Source organism: Myotis lucifugus, unplaced genomic scaffold (assembly GCF_000147115.1).
Source record: "Myotis lucifugus unplaced genomic scaffold, Myoluc2.0 scaffold_144, whole genome shotgun sequence".
NCBI classification, from domain to species: Eukaryota; Metazoa; Chordata; class Mammalia; order Chiroptera; family Vespertilionidae; genus Myotis; species Myotis lucifugus.
Window position 1 is genome coordinate 521308 of NW_005871192.1, and position 23515 is coordinate 544822.

At 42.4% G+C, this 23515-nt stretch overlaps 1 protein-coding gene across 1 annotated transcript in view; it reads right to left on the reverse strand.

Annotated features, from left to right (window-relative positions):
- Window positions 1-23515, reverse strand: part of ADAMTSL1 (ADAMTS like 1) — an 863772-nt gene that overhangs the window by 69288 nt on the left and 770969 nt on the right. The window contains 2 exon segments of the mRNA XM_014460878.2: window positions 1981-2160; window positions 10994-11122. Of these exon segments, the coding sequence (XP_014316364.1) occupies window positions 1981-2160; window positions 10994-11122 (309 nt within the window).

Below are 23515 nucleotides of genomic sequence, written 5' to 3' on the forward strand. Positions count from 1 at the left end.
ACTACTTCTAAGTTCATAAACTACCTATAAAACTAACAAACTTTGATGAATAAATCAAGGCTTCTGATTAAGAAAAGCTCTAAACGTAAAAGCCTAAAATAGTGATTTTTTTTTCTCATCAAGTTTGATTAAAATGGGAAGCCGTTCTGCTCTTCAAGCCCCATGCTCACAGTCATACCATATTAGTGCTGAAATGCTGCAAGGACTGGCTCCCAGAATACACACTCTTCACTGGCAAAGCTACAGTAGTAGCTACACATCCTAGGCTTTCATCTCTGTTAGCAGAGGCAATAAGGAAGGGTTATTAGGGAAGAGAAACCCACAGTAAGCACCATAACTCAGTGTGGGGCAATAAGCGCTGGGCCCCCGGCTCCAGACTAGCAGCTCTGATGAAACCCAACCCAAAACAAATGACATCCTTCAATGAGCTGATTTTCTCTGACTTCCTAAGACAACTGGAGGTTTATGCAGCCACTGGTGAGACGAGAACCCATCTGGGCCTCTCGGAGTTGGCAGTGGCTGGAGATGCTGGGCTTTGGTATATCCTCAACTTGGGGTGTGAATACAAGTATAACGTTTAATTATTTTTCCCTGGTGAAGTCATAGTGTGTAATTAATCATATTTTTTTTCTTTTTTCCCCTTAGAATGATACCTTTCTCATCAAGAGAAAGTGCTCTAATAATTGCCTTAAAAAAAAAAGTAAGACAAAAGCAGGCATTTTTTATTCTATTCCACCAACGCCCAGACTCTGTGGTGAAGAGAAACAGAGAGTCCCTAGTCCAAGGGACAAGGGCTGCAGCTCACAACATGCTGAGTCCTACACTGAGCAACAGCAGGGATGGTGGTGTCCAAGCAACTGCTGTTCATTTTAAATACCTACTTTATGCCAGGAACTGTGATAGGCTCTTTAATCAGGAGTTCTTATGTTAGAGAGTTCTCTAGTCTGAATGTTTGTGTCCCCTCAAATTCATGTGGTAAAATCCTAAACCAACTCCGAGGTGATGGTATTAGGTAGTGGGGACTTTGGGAGGTGATTACGCCTTAAGGGGATCAGTGTCCTTATAAAAGAGACCCCAGACAGTTGGCCTCTCCCTCTGTAGGACGAGGGCACGGCAAGAATCAGGCAGTCTGCAGCCAGAATGGGGCCTTCACCAGACCCCGACCATGCTGGCACACCAATCCTGGATTTCCAGCATTCAGAAGTCTAAGAAATACATTTCTGTTGTTTATAAGTTACCTCGTCTGTGGTGTTTTATTATAGTGGCTGGAATGGGCTAAGACAGGAGGGTGTATGTCTGGATTTCATGTGGACTAGACTATGAACTTCCTTAAAGGACATAAAAGTTTTAGCATGTATAAATTTTTCTGGAGGGGGTAATTTAGTTTCATCTGATTCTCAAAGAAGTCCTTGACACAGGTGTTAAGACTGACTGCTTTAGCCTGGCTGGCATGGCTCAGTGGTTGAGCGTCGACCTAAAAACTAGGAGGTCATGGTTCAATTCCCGTCGGGGCATATGTCTGGGTTGCGAGCTGGATCCCCAGTGTGGGGTGTTCAGGAGGCAGCTGATCAATGATTCTCTCTCATTATTGTTATTTCTATGTCACTCTCTCTCTCCCCTCATCTCGGAAATAAAAAATACATTAAAAAAAAGACTCACTACTTCACTTCTGTTACACCTGGCCCCATCCACCAATGCGGGCAATCCTTGTTTTGCAGGTCTCCACACAAGACCAGCATCTAAACTTAGCAAGGTGAAGTAACTTGCCCAAGGTCACACAGTGAGTAAGCAGTAGAGCCAGGGTTCAAACTGATGTCTGCCTGGCCCCAAAGGCTGTATTCTTTCTATTGGAAGGCCCTAAGGGGAGGGATATTGATTTTATCTTTATGTATGTATTTGGATCATGGAAAAGAGGAGGTGGAGGGTGAGTGAGTCACCCCTAACGGGGCCCACCAGGGCAGCCAGCCTGGAGGTGCTTACCTAGGATCAGAAGCTGGGTGTTCTCAGTCAGCTCTCCGTGCACATTGGCTGCCCTGCAGGAGTACAGGCCCTGATCCGAGGAGGACACGTCTGTGAGTAGCAAGGATCCCTCGTGCAGATGGTGAGAGGAGCCCAGTTTGCTTTTGTTCCTGAACCAAGTGACTTCAGCTTCAGGCACACCTAGGAAGCAAAAAATAAATAAATAAATAAACTCATCAGCCAAACACGTTCAGGTGATTCTGGAGGCATTTATAGCCTCTTGGTGGGGATGCCGCAGGAAGCATCTGCCTGGGCGTCTTCTACCAGCCTTTGGCCAAACTAAATAATGCCTCGGGCCTCTCTGTTGTCTGGGGGTCTTCTGATTTTTGAACTTACACTGACGAGGCAGGAAGAGAGAGGCCAGTTAAAGAAGAGGAAGCATGTGGCTGGTAAAGGGTACTTCCAAGGTGGAAGGAAAATACAAAGATTCTTTGGAGAAAACATTATCTAAAATAATAAAAGGATAATATGCTAATTAGACCAGACATCTTCTGGATGTCATTCCGGTCGTCCTTCCTGATGAAGCCAGGGCCAGAGGGAAGCCAGCCCAGGTCCCAGGTGCCTGTGGGCGGCCCGAGTGAAGCCAGCCCGGGTCCCGGGTGCCTGCAGCTGGCCCACAGGGAGCCAGCCCGAGTCCTGGGTGCCGGAGGGAAACGGTGCTGGCAGCCGGGGGAAGGAAAGCCTACTCTTGCATGAATTTTCATGCATCGGGCCTCTAGTAAAAATATAACAACCAAACCTAGATCTGTCAGTGAATATGAAACAAATAAATTGAATAAGAGAGTCAGACACAGAAGAGTATCTACTGCATGATTTCCTTTGTGTAAGTAAGAAACAAAGACTGGTAACATCAACCTATGCTGCTAGTAGTCAGGGAAATGGTTGCTGGTAAGGCTCTGTTTTTTGACCTGGGGGCTGGTTTGGTGAGTTTAGCACCTTTATGACATGTGCTCTTTTCTGTAGAGATATAACACTTTAATAAAAGTCACAAAAGCTAAAAGCCACAAAAGTTAATACATTCAAGAACCAGACAAAGGAGAGCTGCTAGATCCTTACCAGAGTTGAGGATACACATAGAAAACATGGCTGTATTTTTGAAGCCTGTGTATTTTCTTAGAACAAGAGGACATGGAACTAAGGTATCAGCAGCACAGAAAAAGAAAGACAGGAAGGAAGTACTCTGCTCTCTCCTCAGTCCAAGTTCACTGTGAGAAAGAGCTGGGGAGAGTGTGCGAATATGAGTTGGGATTGCACACCTCCTTTAAGAAGTCTTCTAGGGGTGTTACAGACTGAAGGCTTGTGTTCCACAAAATGATATGTTGAAGCCCTCACCTCAGTGCAATAGTCTTTAGAGGTGGGGTCTTTGGAGGCATTTAGATGTAGATGAGGTCATGATGGGTGGAGGGTGGGCCTCATGATGGGACTAGAGCCATTGTAAGAAGAGATCAGAGGGCTAGTACTCTCGCCAGGTGAGGACCCAGCAAGAAGAAAGCTGCCTGCAAGCCAGAAAGAGTTGTCACCAGGAACTGCATGGATCAGCACTTTGATCTAGGAATTCCCAGCCTCCAGAACGGTGAGCTGTAACCTTCTGTGGTTTAAGGCTCCCAGGCTATGGTATTTTGTAGTAAACAGCAGCCTGAGTAGACTGCCTTAACTCCTTAGGAAGTTCCTTGTGGTTGACATGCTGATCAGCAGGCCCGAGGTTAGCACAAGCTTGAGATGGTCTGCATAAGGCTCCCTCTGAGTGAATTGGGAGACAGATCTTCAGGGAGCAGAAAGCTCCTTCCCTTGCACCCCAGCCTGCGGACCCAGCTCACAGTTTACTCAGAATTCTTGGGCAGATATGCAGGGTTTATTTAGAATGTCAAATCCTGGTAAACAGGGTCAAACCAGGACTAGTTAAAGAGCCAGACCTTTTGTCCTGTGCTTTCCCAGAGTTGGAGCTGGATTTTGTCCTTAATGGGCAGCCTACTGTTTAGGATGCAGGCACCTTCAAGAGTTACCTATGCACCTGTTCCTTGTCCTTGAATCTGATAAAAATTTACCCCAGTCTACTCTATGCCACCCAGCTGAAGAGCCCCCACTATAGTCCCGGTGCACCCGCTGTTCCCGGGCTCCGGTGGAGGAAGTGAGGTGGGGTGGGAGCACGGTCTCACCTAACAATGAGCTGCCTTGTGTGAACTCACTGCTGTCCCGGCTGCTCTGCTGCCTCAGGTGGGCTTTTCCAGCCTGGAGCGATGGCCCCAGGCAGGTGGCCAGAGTGTTCAGCCAATTTGTGAGCCCTTTCTCCCTGTTATGGAGAACACAGGAGCGACTCTCTGGTCTTCACTTTTATTCATGTTACCCATAATTCAGTGTGAATCCCTAGGGACCTACATGGCTGTTCAGAGGAAGAGGCGGGGCTGCTGAGAGGGAGTGGAGACTTGGATACAGCACCCCGATCCATCAGGGAGAGGTTACACACGTGGTGACACCTGATGCTCAAATGCATGAGAGGGGCCAGGCTGGCATGGTCTCTGAACACACCTGGACAGAAGATGCGGGTGAGAGGCAGGAAAGCTGATTTTTCATGGCAGCACCACTAGGGAGAGCAAGAGCATCATGATGCCCCGCCATGCCAGCGTGCACTTTGGACTCTGAGCTCAGTTTTTATGTATTAACCCTCCCCCCTCGCCCCCCCACACACAGAGCATTCAGGAGAAAGCCTCTGCAAAGCAAGTTCGAGAAAACATCCTCCGTCACTTCTCTCCCCAAGAAAAATGAGGTCCCACAAGCCATCTTCTACAAGTATTTCCCTTGCAATGAAGAGCTCGCAAGTAGCACCATGGCCGCACCTTCCTTTGAGGGCTGTGGGCAGCACACACAACCCCTAATCGGAACTATGGCTGCTCAGGAGCAGGAGGCAGAGTGAGAGACCTGGATTCAATGGGCCTTCAGTTCCACCCATGAAAGCATGATGATAAAGTGAGTGGGGGTGTGAACATTTTCTCCGTGACTGTGCCGTCCTGGCGATGGGCTGTGGTGTGGGGCTCTGTGCATGCAGCGTGGTGCCTCCTGCAGAAGGTGCCCTGCTGCTCACCAGCGGGTCCTTCTCTGGTCAGAACCTGAGCTCCTGCAGTGCAGTCAGAGGCAGGAGGAGAGAGGAAAGGAGAGGGGAGATGGTGAGAAAGAGGAGGAGGAGGGACAGGCAGAGAACCCCAGGAGGGAAAGACCTGGGAGCCATTTCTCACTTCCCCAGGAATGGGGCTGAGCCTTTCTGTTCGCCTCATTCTTTGCCTCCCACCCTCATCAAATTGGGTCTGTTTACTGAAAGGCCTGAATTTCTCAGGTTCATTGGAGAAATGGAAATGCTCAGGAAAGCAAAGTGTGGAAGGAAGTAACCTTCTGTCTCCGTAAAACAAACCATAGAAGTGCCAGCAGGGCCAAGGGAAGAGAAATATGTAGGAATCATTGTAATATACAGGGTGTCCCCCAAATGTACACACACTGTAACAGCTGAGAGCTCAATTCTGAAAATGAAATGTATTTTAACAAACACGGCCTTTATAATTATTCCAAGTGTGTGTATACATTTCCTGGGACACCCTGTATTTATCAGCAAACCTCTCACTCGGGCTCACTCAAGCAGGTACCGCATCATGAGCTCGCCGGTGGAGGTGTCATTGCTGGTGCCACAGTGTGGGGCCGTCCTGTCTGAGCCTGGAGCCCTTAGGCAGAGAATGACACCAAGAAGATGCTTTGAAGTGACAGTCAGTCCTTCCATTATTGGCTCTGACATACTACAGATAAGTTGGGGTGAGGGAAGAAGAAAAATAAGTGAGGCATGAGAAAGCTCTTTTTTCTTTTTCTCTCAAGAGATGACAACTATGCTTTAGAAACTCCACTAGGTTTCACATGCGCCAGAGTTCCTCAAAAAAGCGTCCAAATACACATGCTTAATACTGACATTCAGAACACCTTAACATCAGGGTGCACCGAGGTGAGGAGCTATGCGAAAGTATCCCAAACACATCAGAGGGAGAAAGAACACTTACTATAAGCCAAATATTTGAGAAACATCATCATATTTTCACAATGATCCTATGAGGATTATTAATAATCCCATTTTACACACGAGAAAAGTGGGACTCAAAGAGAGTAAGAAATCTGCCTAAAGTCACCTTAGTTTGGATCCCTGAATGATTATATCTGGGAATAGAGCCCGTGGGCCCCTACTTAGCTCCCAGCTAGTCAGTGACCTACAAATGGCCGGGTGGGGATCCAAACTCATACACTTGATGCCGGAGATCCCATCTTAACAAGTAGAAAGTCCTCACTTAACATGGTTGATGGGTTCTCAGATTTAAGCTAAAAATGGTATTAAAAAGCCAATTTTACCATGGGCTAATTGATATTAACAAGAGAGGTTCCTACAGCATCTCAACGCTATAAAGAAAAAAGTTGAATGAAATGACATTACTCAAGGTCCTGCTGTTCTTAATCCTGCCTGCCATTCTCGTGGACTGACTCCTCAGAGAGGATCTGAATTGCTGCACTATTATTTCTGGTGTCAAATCCTTAAGTACTTTCTACTTTTAGAATTATGCTTTCTGCTCTAATTGTAATACCAAGGTATCCTTATGAGGGAGGTTTCTCAAACTCATGTGTGCTGGCTTTGTTAGCTCTCTCTCTTAAAAAAAAATTTTTTTTTTTTTATTGCTTTCAGAGAGGAAGGGAGTGAGAGAGAGAAACATCAATGATGAGAGATAAACATTGATCAGCTGCCTCCTGCATCCCCCTCCCCAACTGGGGATCAACCCTGGCATGTGCCCTAACCGGAAATTGAACCATGACCTCCTGGTTCATAGGTCAACACTCAACCACGGAGCCAGGCGTTAGCTCTTTTCTTATTGAGAAACTTGGTTAAGTTGTGGGAGATTTTTTTTCTAGCCTGTTATGATGTAACAGTATATTCTACAGTCAGAAATGTCTGAAAAATGACAGAAAATACACTCAACCACAGAACAAAGTCCATAGCTACGTTGTTGACAAGTTACTTGGTTAGACTTCATACTCTGGACTCCCTGGAATGATGTGTGTCTAAAAAAGGAAAGGAAAAGAACCTACCTTTACTTTTCCCCCTTTGTGGCATATCTTATCAACAATACAATGCCCTCCCTGTTGCTTGAACGAATCAATAAATGAGTCTGGCCAAAATGGGTTGTAATTTGATATGATTATGAGGATTAGTGCCTTTAATCTCCACTGAGCTGGCAGGTAGGGTGATGTACTAATATTCTGTTTTTAAACCAGACAGGATATTCTTGTAAACTAGACTACTTGTTCTATTTGGAAGGTTGCTTGCACCGTGGCAGCTTGTCAACATCTCAAGGTGGGTGTTCACTGAAAGGTGCACCTTGACATGGTAAGTGTGAAAAGGCACAAGAAAAGGAAAGGATACAGTAATTTAAATGCCAGCCTTGGCAATTCTAGAAAACAATGGGGTCTGGAAAGGAGGTTTTGCGCTTTCTAATTGCTCCATACTGACTGTGCAGTCACGGGTAGCTGTTCACAGAACCAATTTCCTTCTACCCAGCTAGGCTACACTGCCCAACATCCCTTGTAGTTGTGGGTGGCCATATGACTAGGAGGAAATGTGAAGGGTAGTGTGTGCTACTTCCAAGTGTGGCCCTTAAAAACCTTCCTAGCCATCCTCCACACTTTATTTCCTCCCTCTTCTGACTGTTAGGGTAGAGATATCCAACAGGAAGGCCTTGGGAGGCATGTGCTCAAGATAAGAGAGCCACCAGCATTCTGTGACCCTGAATGACTGTGTGGGGCACGTCCTCTTTAGCTGACCAGGAATACTCTTTGGACTCTTAAATAAGCAAAAATATATTTCTATTGGATTTGAGTCATTATACATTTGGGGGCCTATGTGTAACCAGAGTCTAGCCTACCCTAACATATTGCCCATCATTGACTCCTCCACTAGTTATTTCTGCATCACCTAGTCCTGACAATTTTATCTCTTAAATCCTTTAAAAGCTTCCCTTGCTCTTAGGATAAAATACCAAATTGTACTATAATCTATGAGAGCCTGCAAGATCTAGGTCCTGCCAAACTCTCTCCCCAACCTCTCAGCCACATGTCATGACACTTTCTCTCTGTTCTCCATTCTACAATCACTCCAGTCATGTTTCACTTCCTTCAGATGTAGCATGCTCTTTCTACCTCAGGCCCTTTGCACACTCTATTCGCAATGAATGCACCACTCTTTCCTCCCCCAAACCCTTTATCTTCTACTCATTTTTCTGCACTTTTCTCAAATAGAGAATAAAGCATGAGGGGTGGTACAATAAATTGGATCATTTTTCAAGAAAAAGCCTCAGCATGCTCATTGCCTAATCCTTTTTATGTTTAAGGGTTGGGAAGAATTTGTGAGGCTGCATTTTACAAGTTGAAAGCATATGTGTGCAAAAAGCTATTTAATGAAAAACTACTAAAAACTCAAACATGTAAGGACATGAGTCACTCTATGTAAACTATGTAATATTCTTAAAATAGACTATTATATAGCCATTAAAATTATGTCATAAGAGAGCCATAACAGCCACTTGTAGCAGCAAAGTAAAAGTCGTTTCTTCTGCCATTTAGCATTACAGCTGTCAGCATTTTGACTGGAGATTCAGTTTAAGGACGCTTTCTTTGTTCCGTAAATTCACAGAACAACTGTGTAATCAAAAGGGGAATAGAGGGCTGGGTGAAAAAGGTGAAGGGATTAAAAAGTACAAATTGGTAGTTACAGAATAGTCACAGAGATGTAAAATACAGCATAGGGAATACAGTCAATAATACTTTAATAACTATGTATGGTGCCAGGTGGGTACTTAAAATATGGGGAGGGGGGCACTTTGTCAAGTATATGATTGTCTAACCGCTATGCTATACACCTGAAACAAATACAAAATAATATTGAATGTCAACTGTAATTGGAAAAAAAAAGAATTTGGAAATAAAAAATAGCATGCTCTTTCCCACTCTAAAAGGCATAATGACAGAGACACAGATTTATTTTTAGTTAACCATGATTAATACAAATGGTTCTATGAGTAAAAATAACAATTTAATGTGCATGGCCAGGCCAAAACTGGATATGACAACCTCAGATCTCATAAGAGTCAGTCTCCGGCTGAAGCTGGGGAGACAGGGCCCCAGGCGGCAAGGGAGAGTTGGCCAACGCTGGTTTTCGTGTCCTGGGCTCCCCATGGTAAATACTTCCCCACCTGCATTCTGGGTCTCAGTCTCTTTCAAGTGCCTAATTCCTGGTTTTGCTGCCTTTGCTCCTCATTCTTTTCTTTAAAAAAAATGTATTTATTGATTTCAGAGAGGAAGGGAGAGGGAGAGAGAGAAACATCAATGATGAGAGAGAATCATTGGTCGTCTGCCTCCTGCACACCCCTCACTGGGGATTGAGCCCGCAACCTGGGCATATACCCTGACCAGGAATCGAACCATGACCTCCTGGTTCATAGGTCGATGCTCAACCACTGAGCCATGCCAGCTAGACTGCTCCCCATTCTTTTGCTCATACTGATCCCAACTCTCAAGAGGATACCCAACACGGTCCATTATATCTATAGTCATTGTTCTGTCTCCAAGGACTGTGTTCACAGTGATCAGGTGGGAAGTGATGGCTCTATAGCAGGGGTCCCATCTGCACCATCACCAAGGGACAGCTCATTCATGGGAAGCCCTGCCAGGGGTTTTATCTTGCTCCCCATGTGGGAGTCCTGGGCCTGAAGGGATTTGGTTCTAGGAGGTTTCACTGATGAGGTTGGATGTGCAGACCAGAGGAAGCTTTACAAAGAAGCTGTTATATTTCTGGTTTCTATTCTGCAGACAGGGTATGATTGGGGAGCCTGGGTCAGGGTGTGCCGCAGTAGGGGATATCTGATGAGAACAGCAATCAGGGGACTGTCGCTGGTCCCTGACACAAGAGCCATTCATTTGTTCTTTGCATCGTGGCATGAAAACCCTTAGGGTAGTCGGCACAAACTCTCGGCCACAAGGAGGGGCAATTAGCAGCTGGGCTTTGTTTGTTGGTGTTTTTTGCTTTTTAATTGAAGGTGAATACCTTTACACAAAGCATACCACCTTGCCCTATTGTCCACTATTCTTCCACTTCCCTGTGACTTTCTGATCCCTATTGGCCTCTGAGTTTGCAAAGCCAACCCAAGGGCAATGCCTGTCTCACAACTCCTACGTGCTGGCTATTTTCGTTAATGACTCCTACTCTCTTCTGATGGATAAGCTCCAGGTTCCGGTTGGTCTTATCTCTGCTATGCACTCCTTACCTTCCCACCACCACTGCTCTGAGGTCAGGCTCCCCGCTACCTCTCCTGTAAATTACTATGATGGCTTCTTAACTGGCCTTGCTGTTTCAGTATTTCCTTTCTTCCATCCATTTTATGCACTGCTGGTAGCTTACTCCTCTGGAAGCATGCTCCCTAACATCACTATCTGCCTTGGTCTAAACTCTTTGGCCAAGCATTCGAGGTCTCCCATGGTGCAGGTGCAGCCCACCCTGCTACAACTTAAGCCCCTCCACACCCTTTCTGCACTCTGGGCTCCAGTCAGACCAAAGCACACACTGTTCTTTGACAGTCCCTGGGCTTTCCTACTTCCGTGAATTTTCTCACACTCTTTTCCCACTTAGAACACTCTTTGCTCCATCTTTGCACATTCACATTCTATCAGTATGCAAGGCTGAGATAAAAACCACCTCTTCTATCTCATCTGTCCCAGTCAGAATTCTTCTTTCTTCCTCTAAACTTCTATAGCACTTTCCAGTTTCAGTGACTGAGGTCCATGCTTTCCCTATTACCCCTGAATCCCTGAGAACAGAATTTATGTTTATCTTTGTATCCCCACCTTAGCACAGGGCTTCGTTAAGAGCTGAACAAATGAATTAACACATAAGTAAATTTCTCACCTGCAACTTGGCAGTTAATGGTCACATTCACTCCCCGCACTGTTTTGATGGTGCCTCCTATATCCACTGTGATGGCAGGCTCCTTGGTGTTGAGCACAGTCATTCGTGATGTTTTCACTAATGGCTTTCCTGAAGATGGGGAGAAATGTGAAATTTTATATGCAATGACTATAGACTTGAGGCATTCCCTTGAATCATGGGATAATGAAGAATGAACTACTGGTATACCCAGACTTTTTCCATGAATCATATTTTCCTTTGAAAAAATTGTAACTGCACAATATAAAAACCATCTACTTACCCACCCACCTACCTACCACAGAACTGTCGGAAAAAGAACAAGGATGGAAGCATATGAGGATAAGAGGATGGTGTCCAACAAGTTCGGATGGTTTGTACATTTTTATCATTAAATTCACAAATGACCCTATACATTCAATTTTTTTAAAGAGCTTGGTTATTTTAATTAAACTTTTTACTTTGAGATAATTCTGGATTCACATGCAGTTGTAAGAAATAGCACAGAGAAATCCTATGTAGCTTCTACCCAGTTTCACCTAATGGTGGTATCTTATAAAACTAGAGTATAATATCATGACCAGGACATTGACACTGATAAAGTTAAGCTAAAGAACAATGCCATCATCACAAGGATCCCTCATGCTATCCCTAACCCCACCTTCATCTTTGGCAACCATTAATCTGTTCTCCATGTCTATAAATTTATTATATAAAGAATGTTATATAAATGCAACCATACAGTATGGAATCCTTTTTTTTTCCATCCAGAAAAATATTCTGGAGATTCTGCCAGGTCTCACATGGTGCCATGCTGTGCATGTCAATAGTTTGCTCCCTTTTATTGCTGAGTAGTAGTCTATGGATGTACCACAAATTTGTTAGCCATTCGCTTGTTGAAGCACATTTGGGTTGTTTCCAGATTTTGGCGATTCAAATAAAGCTGTAGTGATGTCTCATTGTGGTTTTAATTTGTATTTCTCTAATAACTAATAACATCAAATATATTTTAATGTGTCTATTTGCCAAAAAAAATTAATGTCAAATATATTTTAATGTATCTATTTGCCATCTGTATATCTTCTTTGGTAACATGTCTCTTCATGTCATTTGATCATTTTCTATTTGGATTTTTTTAATGTTTAGTTTTGAGAGTTTTTTATATTCTAGTTTATTAATTTTTAATCCTCACCCTAGGACAAAGAGGAAGGGAGGGAGGGAGAAAGGGATAGAGGGGGAGAGAAAGAGAGGGAGAAACATTGATCTGTCATCTCTGTGCCTTAACAGGGGTTGAATCCACAACCCAGGTATGTGCTAGACTGGGAATTGAACTGGCAACCTTTTGGTGCACAGGACAAAGCTTAACCAACTGAGCCACTCTGGATGGGCAGAGTTCTTTATATTCTAGATACTAGTATTTTGTTAGATATCAGGCTTTTCTTTTCATTTTCTTAACAGGATCTTTCACAGGGCAAAAGTTTTTTTTAAACTCTGATAAAGTCCAATTTATCAAGTTTTCCTTTCTTGGAACATGCTTTGGAAGTTATGTCTAAGAACTATTTACCTAGACCTAGATGCTGAAGATTTTTTCCTATCTTTTTCTAAAAGTTTTATAGTTTTACTTTTTGCATTTAAGTCTGTGATACATTTTGGGTTAATTTTTGTATAAGGTGTGGTACTTAGATCAATGTTAATTTGTCTTTTTTTGCCTATGGATGTCCAATTGTTTCATCACCATTTATTGATTTATTTTTATTTTTTAAGCTACCTGTATGCCTGTGGTTAATTCTAGCATTAAACATTTTTCAATTGAATTTATTGGGGTGACATTGGTTAATAAAATTATATAGGTTTCAGGTGTACAATTCTATAATACAGCATGTGTATATTGTATTGTGTGTTCACCACCTAAAGTCATCTCCTTCCCTTATCATTTATTGAACAAGCTATCTTTCCTTAAGTTGCTTTGCACCTTTGTCAAAATCAGTTGGACATATTTTTGAGGATCTATTTCTGGGTTCTCTCTTCTGTTCCATTGATCTATGTGTGTCTCTATCAATACCACATGATCTTAAATATTGTACTATATAATTTTGAAATTGGGTAGGCTGATTCTTCCTACTTTATAATTTTTTGATATCCTATTGTCTTGATCTTTCCACATAAATTTTAAATTATTCTTGTCTACAACTATAAAATCTTGCTGGGATTTCAATAGGAATTACATTAAACCTGTGTATCAATTTGGGAAGAACTGATATCTTTGTGTTGAGTCTTCCAACCCATGAACACTGTCTTTTTATTTTATATCTCCTCTAATTACTTTCATCAGAGTTTTGTAGCTTTCAGCAAACAAATCTTATATTTTCTTTGATTTATACCTAATTAATTTGTATTTTTTGAGGGACTATAAATGATGTATTTTTAATTTCAGTATTCGTGTGTTCATTGCTAGTATCTAGAAATCTGTCAATTTTTGTATATCCAGTGACATTATTAAACTCACATGCTAGTTTTAGGACTTTTATTTAGGTAGATCCTTGATATTTTCTAAGTAGGCAATAATTTCATCTGCAAATAGTTTTATTTCTTCCTGTCTGATCTGTATTCCTCTTATTTCCTTTTCTTGCATTATTTCACGGATAGAACTTCCAGCACTGTGTGGAATAAGAGTGGTATGATGAGTGATTTTCAGTTGAAACCTGAACATTTTCATATTATGTTAAGCAACACTGGATCTTATTGAAACCTTCTGTGTTAGATGGCCTTCTCTGAAACCACTCAAGTGGGGGAGCAGGGAGGTGCCATCTTGTTACTATCCAGTGAAGGTACAAGTCCAGGTTCGCCACTTGGCCTCCTTTGCCCCCTAAGTGGGGAATCTGCGTTACTGCTGGGCAGGGGTGGGGCTTCTGGCTCCCCACATGGTCTCTGCTGACACTGCTGTGGGAGGGCCCTTGTTAAGGCTTGGTGTGTGTGTGTGGGGCAAGTCCTGTCTCTGACATCACTGCAGACGAGAGGGTAAGGAGGGCACCGCAGGGTGAGGGTGGAACTCCAGGCTCCGTGTGGTCTCCATATAATGCTTGGTGGGGATGAAATCTGTCTTCTCTGATGTGGCCTCCATGGGGTTGTTGGGAACCTCATTTTAGTCTGATTAGGTCGAGTCTAGGCTCCCCACTCACCTCTGCTGGTGTGAGTGGCAGTGGGCTACAGTGTTTTCTGTGGTGTTTGGAGCAGAGTGGTGTTTTCCAAAGTTTCCTGTCTCGTTAGGCTGCCTCTTGGCTGGTGCTTTGGGTAGAGAGAGCAGGCTTTACTTGGGGCTCCTCCCGCCCCCCCAACTTTTTTTCCAGTTCCCATTGCATTTCCTGGTGGCTGGCTTCTTCAGCTCCAAGGATGGAATTTAGGAGGGAAGAAGAAATTCAAGGAAGTCACGTGTTTTTCCTCAGTTCCCAAGGTCCCTGGCCAGTCTGCTCTCTCCTTTCCACTTTTCAGTCTTCTTATGTTTGTTTTATATATGATGTCCATGGATTTTAGTTGTATTTAGCAGGAGGAATAGAGAAAAGTATATCTACATCACTTCCTGGAAGTGGAAATTCTGTGCACATTACATTTTAATAGGCCTTTATCATCTGTGGATAAAAATCTGGTACTTCATGGACATGACCACAAAATTACAATGAAAAACTCATTTATTGCGCAGTGTGGAGAAATAAGGGTCCACATGAGATCATTTCACATACCTAAAGCTTAATTTTTTGGATGTCAAATGGATTTAATTTTGTTTCAACCCTTTTACAGGCAGGGCATTCTACAATGGTATTTGTTCTGTTTCTTCCTTCATTAACTGTGAAGAAAACCGTGACTCAGCAATGCCATTTGGAGTCTTATAACTGCTTTTCATACTTTTTCTTTTCTTCATCATCTTTTTATCCTTTATTCCTGCTCATAACTGTCACACAGCTGTCCCTCTTTTTTCTCCATCCTCTTTACTTCAAATGGTAAAGGCATTTATTATCTCCAAAAATGTCCTTTGAGAGATAGAGCAGGTTCCAGGAACACAGTGGTGTGGCCTGGCCTTTGGGAACCAGGCTCCTCCTATGATTTGTCAGTGGTTCCACTCATGGTCCCCAGAAGACTTCCACTGTAATCCAGGCTGTAGCCCCTGATAGTGTAGACTAAGGTGGAGAGAGTTTAGGCTACCATAGCAATTTCCAAGTTGTAGCTGGTTTGTTTACTTGTTCCTGGTTTCCCCACGATGACTGCCTTAAGGGATGTGGAATGACTGGCACCTAATACAGAGTCAGAAGTACTTGGGTTGTCATAGATGTTTGCCAAAGGTTTCTAAATTTCCTTTCCTCGGGACACAGAACTTTTTGGTTGAGTAGAATTATCTGACTAAAAGCTTTGGCCAGTGATTGGCTGAGTGAATAAATGGTTGCAAGTCTTCTATATGAAGTGTAGGGTCAGGGTTATTTACTGTTTGGGGTTCTGGGAAAGGAATTAGCCATATGAGGAAGGGCAGAGGTGAGACATGGAAACGTGATGGGCAGTGTCTGTGAACATAAAGATGGATGGGTGAGTCTGTTTAAATGGAGCACTGAGTGGACATTTCTTGGCCCTTTGAGGTGATTATTTTCTTCTGGATCTTTGACCTGGTTCCTGGGAACTTAGCCATAGATCTTGGCTGGAACCTACTAATCCAGTGGTTCTCAACCTTCCCAATGCCGAGACCCTTTTATACAGTTCCTCATGTTGTGGTGACCCCCAACCATAAAATTATTTTCATTGCTACTTCATAACTGTAATTTTGCTACTGTTATGAATCATAATGTAAATATCTGATATGCAGGATGTATTTTCATTGTTACAAATTGAACATAATTAAAGCATAGTGATTAATCACAAAAACAATATGTAATTATATATGTGTTTTCCGATGGTCTTAGGCGACCCCTGTGAAAGGGTCGTTTGACCCCCAAAGGGGTCGCGACCCACAGGTTGAGAACCGCTGTACTAATATCTATTCACATGCTTTCTCTTCACTCCTTTCAGGTTTGCATTTGTAAGCATTGGCTACTGGGATGACTCTTACATCCAGCATCTTGTGAGGCTGTCTAAAAAAAGGAGGCACCTGAAATTAACAGAGGCAAATGACCATCCTTCTCCCCAACATCTGCTCATCTGAGCGGCCTGAAGTTTTAGGAATTCATTCTTAAAAAGAGAAGTTGTGGAGAAAAGGGATCCTGAAATCACTGCTGGGGGGAATGTAGACAGCCACTATCGAAAACATTCTGGTGGTTCCTCAAAAAATTAAGAATAGGGTCACCATATGACCCAGCAATTCCTCTCCCAAGAGTATTTACCCAAAGGACTCAAAAACATTTTTTCACAAAGATATATGCACATCTATGTTCATTGTAGCATTATTCACGGTGGCCAAGACATGGAGACAACCAAAGTGTCCTTTGATAGAGGACCAGATAAAGGGAGCACAAGCAACTTGTTTGGAAAGTTTGTAAGGAAGACATTCTGATAAAAGGTAAGTGTGTGGAAGGCCACCTGCCCTGTTTATTGGAATTCCGACTTAGGGGAGACTTAGGGGAGTGTCAAAGGCGGCACCCTAATTATTCCTTGACCTTTCCAAACAAGCCTTGTACATATGCAGACCCCCAGGTGTTTACTGAAACCCTTATGCTTAATCCCTGGATGCCCTTGCCTAGAAGACAATGTAAATACATCTGTCCTCCCAAGATTACTCACCCTACCGACTGTACCTAAAGATAAAAATTCCAATAAAGGCCTAACTAGACAGGCACTAGAGGCTGCTCTGGCCACTAGAGCGAGGGGCCCCTTAGTCCTCTCTTTCACAGTCAAACTGTGTCTGAGTAATCTGTTCATTCATCGTTCAGGGGCTGCCAGTCAGCCCCGGCAAAGAAGATGTGGTACCTATATACTATGGAATGCTACTCAGCCATCAGAAAGAACGAAATAGTGCCATTTGCAACAACATGGATGGACCTCGAGAACATTATGCTAAGTAAAATAAGTCAGTCAGAAAAAGCCAAGAACCGTATGATTTCACTCATATGTGGGATATAAAACTGAAACTCATAGACACGGACAACAGTATGGCGGTTACTAGAGGGAAGGGGGTGAAGGGCTGGGTTGCTTCACTGTGTAATAAAAACAACTGTGCCAATGGGGATAAGCAGGTTAGGGACCAGGGAGTTTCAGACTCACAATTACCAAGTTATTTTTCCTATAGGAATTTTAATAATAAAGGTGGTTTTTATGGCTGCAAGTGTATAGCTATAAAATTCAAATGTCACTGAATTAAATCCAGCCCTTAATTAATTATATTGAGCTTTTGCTGAAAAGTAATGGCCTTTTGTCCTGTCACTAGTGGTGCTGGTGTTAGCACAGGCTACTTATACCTCCTTATTCCTTCACGATCCATTGTTAAGACAAAGCACAAAGTTATTCAAGTACTTATAATTAATAGAAATTTATAATGAAAACAATGTTTGGTAATCAGTTGGCCCTCTTACATTAGAAAAAGCTTGTATATGTTATTGAGTCCCACTCTAGACCTATTAAACCTGCATCTCAGGTGGCGGGATGGAAGCTGTAATCTCTCTTTTTAATAAGTTCCTCGGTGATTTTGATATGCAGCCAGGTTTGATAATCAATGAATTACATTGTTTTAGTTTCCCTTGAACTGGTTTTCTCTGGTTCCTGGTGGGAGTTGAGGAGATTTATTTTGAGAGACCACTAGTTCTCTATTAGACAATTTCAAGTTGGAACTCTTATTTTAATGGTCAACTAAAAACAACAACAAAAATAAGCCCACAGCAGATCATGTGGATGATCACCTAATGAGTACTGCCAAGTAAGGACATGCCTGTGTTTGTGTTTGATTATAATCATATTAACTAGTATTACTTTAACTATGGAAGTTAACTAAGAAGAAAAAAATAGAGACACAGAGGGATGAAATGATAAACTGTATGTTTGTGCTAAGAGAATGCTTAAACAAAGGTCATGGCATGCCCCACCAAATAGGCTCTCATATCAGACAAAACAAAAAAATGGCCAATTGCACGGAGCCTTCATCACAAAGCCTCTGGGAGCTGTGCCTCCTCCGTCATAACTATGTACACGTTGCAAATCAGCAGGAGCCAGCAGATTAAATTAATTTCTGGAAATTGACAGGGTTTGTAGATTACTCTTTCATTAATTTGTAAATCTGTGTTGTAGTTGAATGAGAGCTATACACAGAAGATGTCTAATTTTGTAGCTGTGTAAATTTAAGAAAAACAAGGAAATGGAAAAAAGGCAAGCTGTTCAATCCGTCAGGCACAATAGGTGGAATCACGCCCTTTGAGAGTCAGACACAGAAATGGAAGCATGAAGAGAATCATTTTTGTTCAGTTCCTTCAGACCTCATCATACGGTACCCATTAGCTTTCGGATTATGGTTCCTGTTGGAAGTCACATGGAACAGGGGAAATAGAGCCTCACTAGTAAGCAAGGACAAACCTGAGATGTAGCTAAAAATTGGTATCAATATCCAATGATGCGAAGAAGTGCCATCTCCTGATGCCTTGCTAACAGAGGCGTTGAGTCAACCCAGCACTATCCTGACCCTGAGGGCCGAGTAATGATGAATGATGAGACAGGCAGGGACAGAAGGAGCCCCAGGAGCAAATGCTCAAAGCTCTGGCTCCCACCTCTTTCCCTTATGTGTGGCTCTGGGTAAGACCAAAGCCCAGTGGGGAAAACTCTGAACATGTGTGCTTGAAAAATACCTCTGGTCCAGTATAAGGTGATTGAGAGAGGAGCCAGAGGAGACGGAAGGTTTTTTGTTTTTTTTTTTAGTTCAGCTAAGAATAGAAAGCATTATAAGTAACTTTTTCTTAGGGCCAAAGTTCAGGCCTCTGCTAATAGAAACTTTGTTTTCAACAGCATGGGGCCTTCCATGTTAGATGCCATGCCTGAGACTGACTTGCCGTCCACCAAACCCTTTGCTTCTTCCTCCTAGGCACACAGCTAGGTCATTTCCCAGCCCCTTTGCTTAGGTGTGGGAAAGGAACTGAGTCCTAGCAGATGGAATGTGGGCAGAAAGGAAGTGTGCCACTTCTGGACCCGAACCACAAAAACCCTCTATGCAACCATTGGTTTTGGACTTTATGTGAGCAAGAAATAATCTATCATGTTTTAGCCAGCATGCATTTATGATTTTGTTTGTTACAGTAATCAAATGCTAATTGATCCAGATTTAATTAATATTTGTTAACTTATTAAAGGAATGAATCGACCGGGTCTTTCAATTCTCTGAAAGAGTCACAAACATCAGTTAAAAAGGTTCTTTACTATCCTTAACCATGAAAAATGAATTGCACTCCAGAAATTTCAGATTCTCACTGCTCAGCTAGAGGTGATCTGTGCTAGGACGTGTGTGTGTGTGTGTGTGTGTGTGTGTGTGTGTGTGTGTTGCAGATGCCTGGACACTGGGCAATGGTGGAAACAAGGATTGCAGCAGGCAGGGTTGGCGATGACCGAGAGCTCCAGAAAGAGCGCATCAATGGCAAACAGGTTGAGACTGTGACACCTAAACTAAGCAATTGCAGAGATTTCTGGGAGTATAGCTCAGGTACAGGTTCTGGGTTAGAGCAGCTTAGATAGTAGCACACATGATAAACTAGTGATGTGGGCAGTGGGCCTGGCCATGAGAAGTGGCAGCCTGCATGTCAGGTGTCTGGACTCATTGCTCAATAGCTGAGTGACCTCGGGAATGTTATTTCACCTCTTTGTGCCTTAGTTGTCTACTTCCATGGCTAAGAGGAATGAGCACAGTGCATGCCAAGCTCTTAGAAGAGTGTCTTAGCACAGCATGAGGTTTGTTTGAATAAATGTTGTCTATCATAATGCTAACACTATGAGAGAGAAAATGCTATGAGGAGCAAACAGTGTAGGGAACTTCTGATAAAGTAAGAAAACACACAGAAAAAAACTTTAAAGAGGAAAAAGATAGGAAAGAGGAGAGAGAACAAATCTGTGAGTAGGAATTTAATGACTTCTATATGGAATAATTAGAAAAAATAATTTAAATACAATGCATTTTCCCCAAACTGGTACCAGTAACTGGTCAGACACAGAGAGCTTAAAAGTTACACGGGGCCCTAGCTGGATAGCTCACTTGATTAAAGCATCGTCCCAATGCACCAAAGTTGTTGGATTTGATCCCCGGATAGGGCACATACAAGAGTCAACCAATGAATGCATAAATAAGTGGAACAACAAATTTATATATATACTAGAGGCCTGGTGTATGAAAATTCATGCACTGGAGGGGAGGGGGTCCCTTAGCCCAGCCTGCCCCCTCTCACAGTCTTGGAGCCCTCAGGGGCAGGAGGCGACCGGTGATCAGGGGAAGGCAATGCCCCCATCACACCTCTGCAGCTGCCACTGCCGGCAGCGCAAGCCTCAGCTGGTCCTGGTTACCTGAGACTTGGGTGGCCCTGGGTGGCTGGGTGCCTGCCACCCCAGTGGGGCTGAGGGGACTGGGTGCCGCCATCTTAGAGGGTGGGGCAGCAATTAGCATATTCCCTCCTTATTGGCTGTGGGCACCGCCATCTTTGTGATGTCATGAGGGTCAATTAGCATATTCTCTCTTTATTAGATAGGATATATATATATATATCTTTCTCTAATCAATTAAAAAAAGTCACACTGAGGCCAGGACTCAAGTTTTAAGGACTCAAAACTCAATATGTGTCAGGTTGACTTACTGGTGACTTCCATAAAACTGCTCAAGAAAATAGTTGTGTTATCCATGGCAGTCCCAAATCTCATTTCAAGAGAAAGGTGAATCAGATAGTGATGCTCACTAATGAAAATATTTGCGTATACAGCAATGAGGTATTATAAATTTCACATACCTTCAATACCTAAAATTAAGAAATTATATACATCTAAATTTAATTATATATGTTCTATAAATGCATAAAATTGTATAAATCCAGATTTAATCAATGGACAATGCTCTGTAATCAGTGAGACTATCAAAGTGATGCCTTAAGAAATGCTGGCCTCTGCTTACAACATAATTAATGAACATAGGTTCCTCACAACGGCCACTGGAGTTAAAGCTGTGAAAACTCCCTGAAATGAGAATTCTCAGTTGAAGAATTTAAAACCTCCTGAGCTAAGTAAAGTTTAGGGGACCACGATCATTGTGAACCTATGAAACACTGATAAACAACAACAACATCTAATACAACTGAATCACTAATGATGGATACTACTAATAATCAATTACCATTTCTTACTGGCCAGATACTTTTCAGGATCTGGCTACCTGGCAATTTCAACAAGAGTGGCTTTGTTACAGATAATAGTCATATTAAAATGCATGATTTTTTTTTTAGTCTGGTTCTCCTTCCAAATGCCTTTCACATTTTGTAGCTCAGAAAAATTTTAACTCCATCCTGTCCTGCTGTTTCTCTTGCAAGGTCTCCTTCATTTCCACCTCCGGGTTCCTGAGTCAGCATTGGCCCTTTCAACCAGTTTTGTTTACTCTGCTCTCTTTCTCCCACTCGTCTGCTGAGAACTTTCCTCTCAGCTGTTATTTTTTCAAGATATTACAAATGCTGTACTTGGCCACCTAGTCTTTTATTCTCCCAAATATAAAGGAAGTACATTTGCAAATGTTAAACTTTGAGGTAAGGGGAGATGATAGCTGGTAGTGGTGGGTGTGGATTGTTGTACCTTATTTGTATGTTAGCGACTGTAGAACTCTTAGGTCTAAAAGAGACCCCGGTGTGCATCGATTTAAAAGCCCTCTTTTTTACAATAGGAACACAGGTTTACAGTTCTAAATCTGCTTCTAAATTTTCTAATGGGGCAAATACTTTCTCTAGAATCTTACTTATTTTATAACAATCTCCCTCTTTTTAGTAATAGTAAAAACAAATATTCTTCTCCCATCCAAATCATTACATGGTTTTAGTTAGTGAAACCCAATAAAATAGATTGTTATTATACTTTGAGTAATACTCTGACCATATCTAGGAAATGAGATGGAAGAGATGAGCACAGAACACAGAAAATGGAAGATTTAAACAGAGGGCACTGGTAGCTTCCAGTTCATGTTCAGGACACAGACAAGTTAGCCTGAAAAGAATTATTAACAATTTAAAATGAGTTGGGCTCACTTTAAAAATGGGGTGATTACAAAAAAAAGTGTGTGAGTATGTGTGTGTGTGTGTTTTGGTTTAGCTTACTTGGAAAAATTGGAAGGTCTATCAACATTAGACTTGCATTTTTCTTTGGCAATAGTCAGATGAAAGTGAGCTGTGCCTTTCAGACAGAGAGTGTGACAGGCAGAATAATCGCCCCCCAAGGATGTCTACACCCTAATCCCTGGAACCTGTGACTATGTTAGATTACGTGGCAAAAGAGAACTAAGGGTACAGATGGAATATAGGGTAGCTAATGAGCTGACTTTAAAATAAAGAGGTTATCCTACATTATCTATATGGGCCTAGCATAATCACATAAGCTCTTTTTAAAAATTAAAAAAATTTATTTTAAGCTTTTAAAATCAGAAGACAGGCAGAAGAGTTTGTCAGAGAAGCAACACCATTGCTAGCAGCGAAGATGGGGAAGAGGACCACGAGCTAAGGAATGCAGCCATCTCAGTGTACAGCCAGCAAGAAAACAGGGGCCACAGTCCTAGGTCACGAGGAACTAAATTCTGCCAACAGCCCAAATGAGCAGGAAAAGCTTTCTCTCCAGAGCTTTCAGAAAGGAATGCAGCCCACTGACATCTTGGTTTTATCCTGGTGAGACTGTACTGGACTTCTGACCTCCGGAATTGTAAGATAACATATTTGTGTTGTTTTAACAACCTACGTTTTTGGTAATTGGTTATGGCAGCAATAAAAACGAATACACAGGCAATATGCCCTGTCTTTACATCACCAAAGTTATCACTACAACAGAGAAGATATATACATGATAAATAAGCACTTGAGAAGATGCTGGACATCATCAGTCATTAGGGGAATAGAAATTAAAATCACAATGAACCATCACTTCATTTCTATGAGGATGGCCAGAATAAAATAGACAAATGTTGGGAGAATATAGAAACACTGGAACCCTCAGCCATTGCTGGTGGAAATGTGAAAGTGTACAGCCAGTCTGGAACATAACTGGCAGTTTCTCAAAAAGTTTGACATAAATCTGTCACCTGACTCAGCTATTCCACTTTTAGTTTTATACAATGTAGGTTTACAGCTATGAGCATGTGAAACTGAGTTTATTCATGTATTATTATTTAGTAATTAATGTATTATTTTCCATATGAACAACTGTAAACCTACTTTTGCCCATCCCTGTATACCCAAGAGAAATGAAAACATATGTCCACACAAACATTTGCACGTGAATGTTCATTGCAGCATTATTCCTAATGGCCCAAAGGTGGAAACAACCTATGTG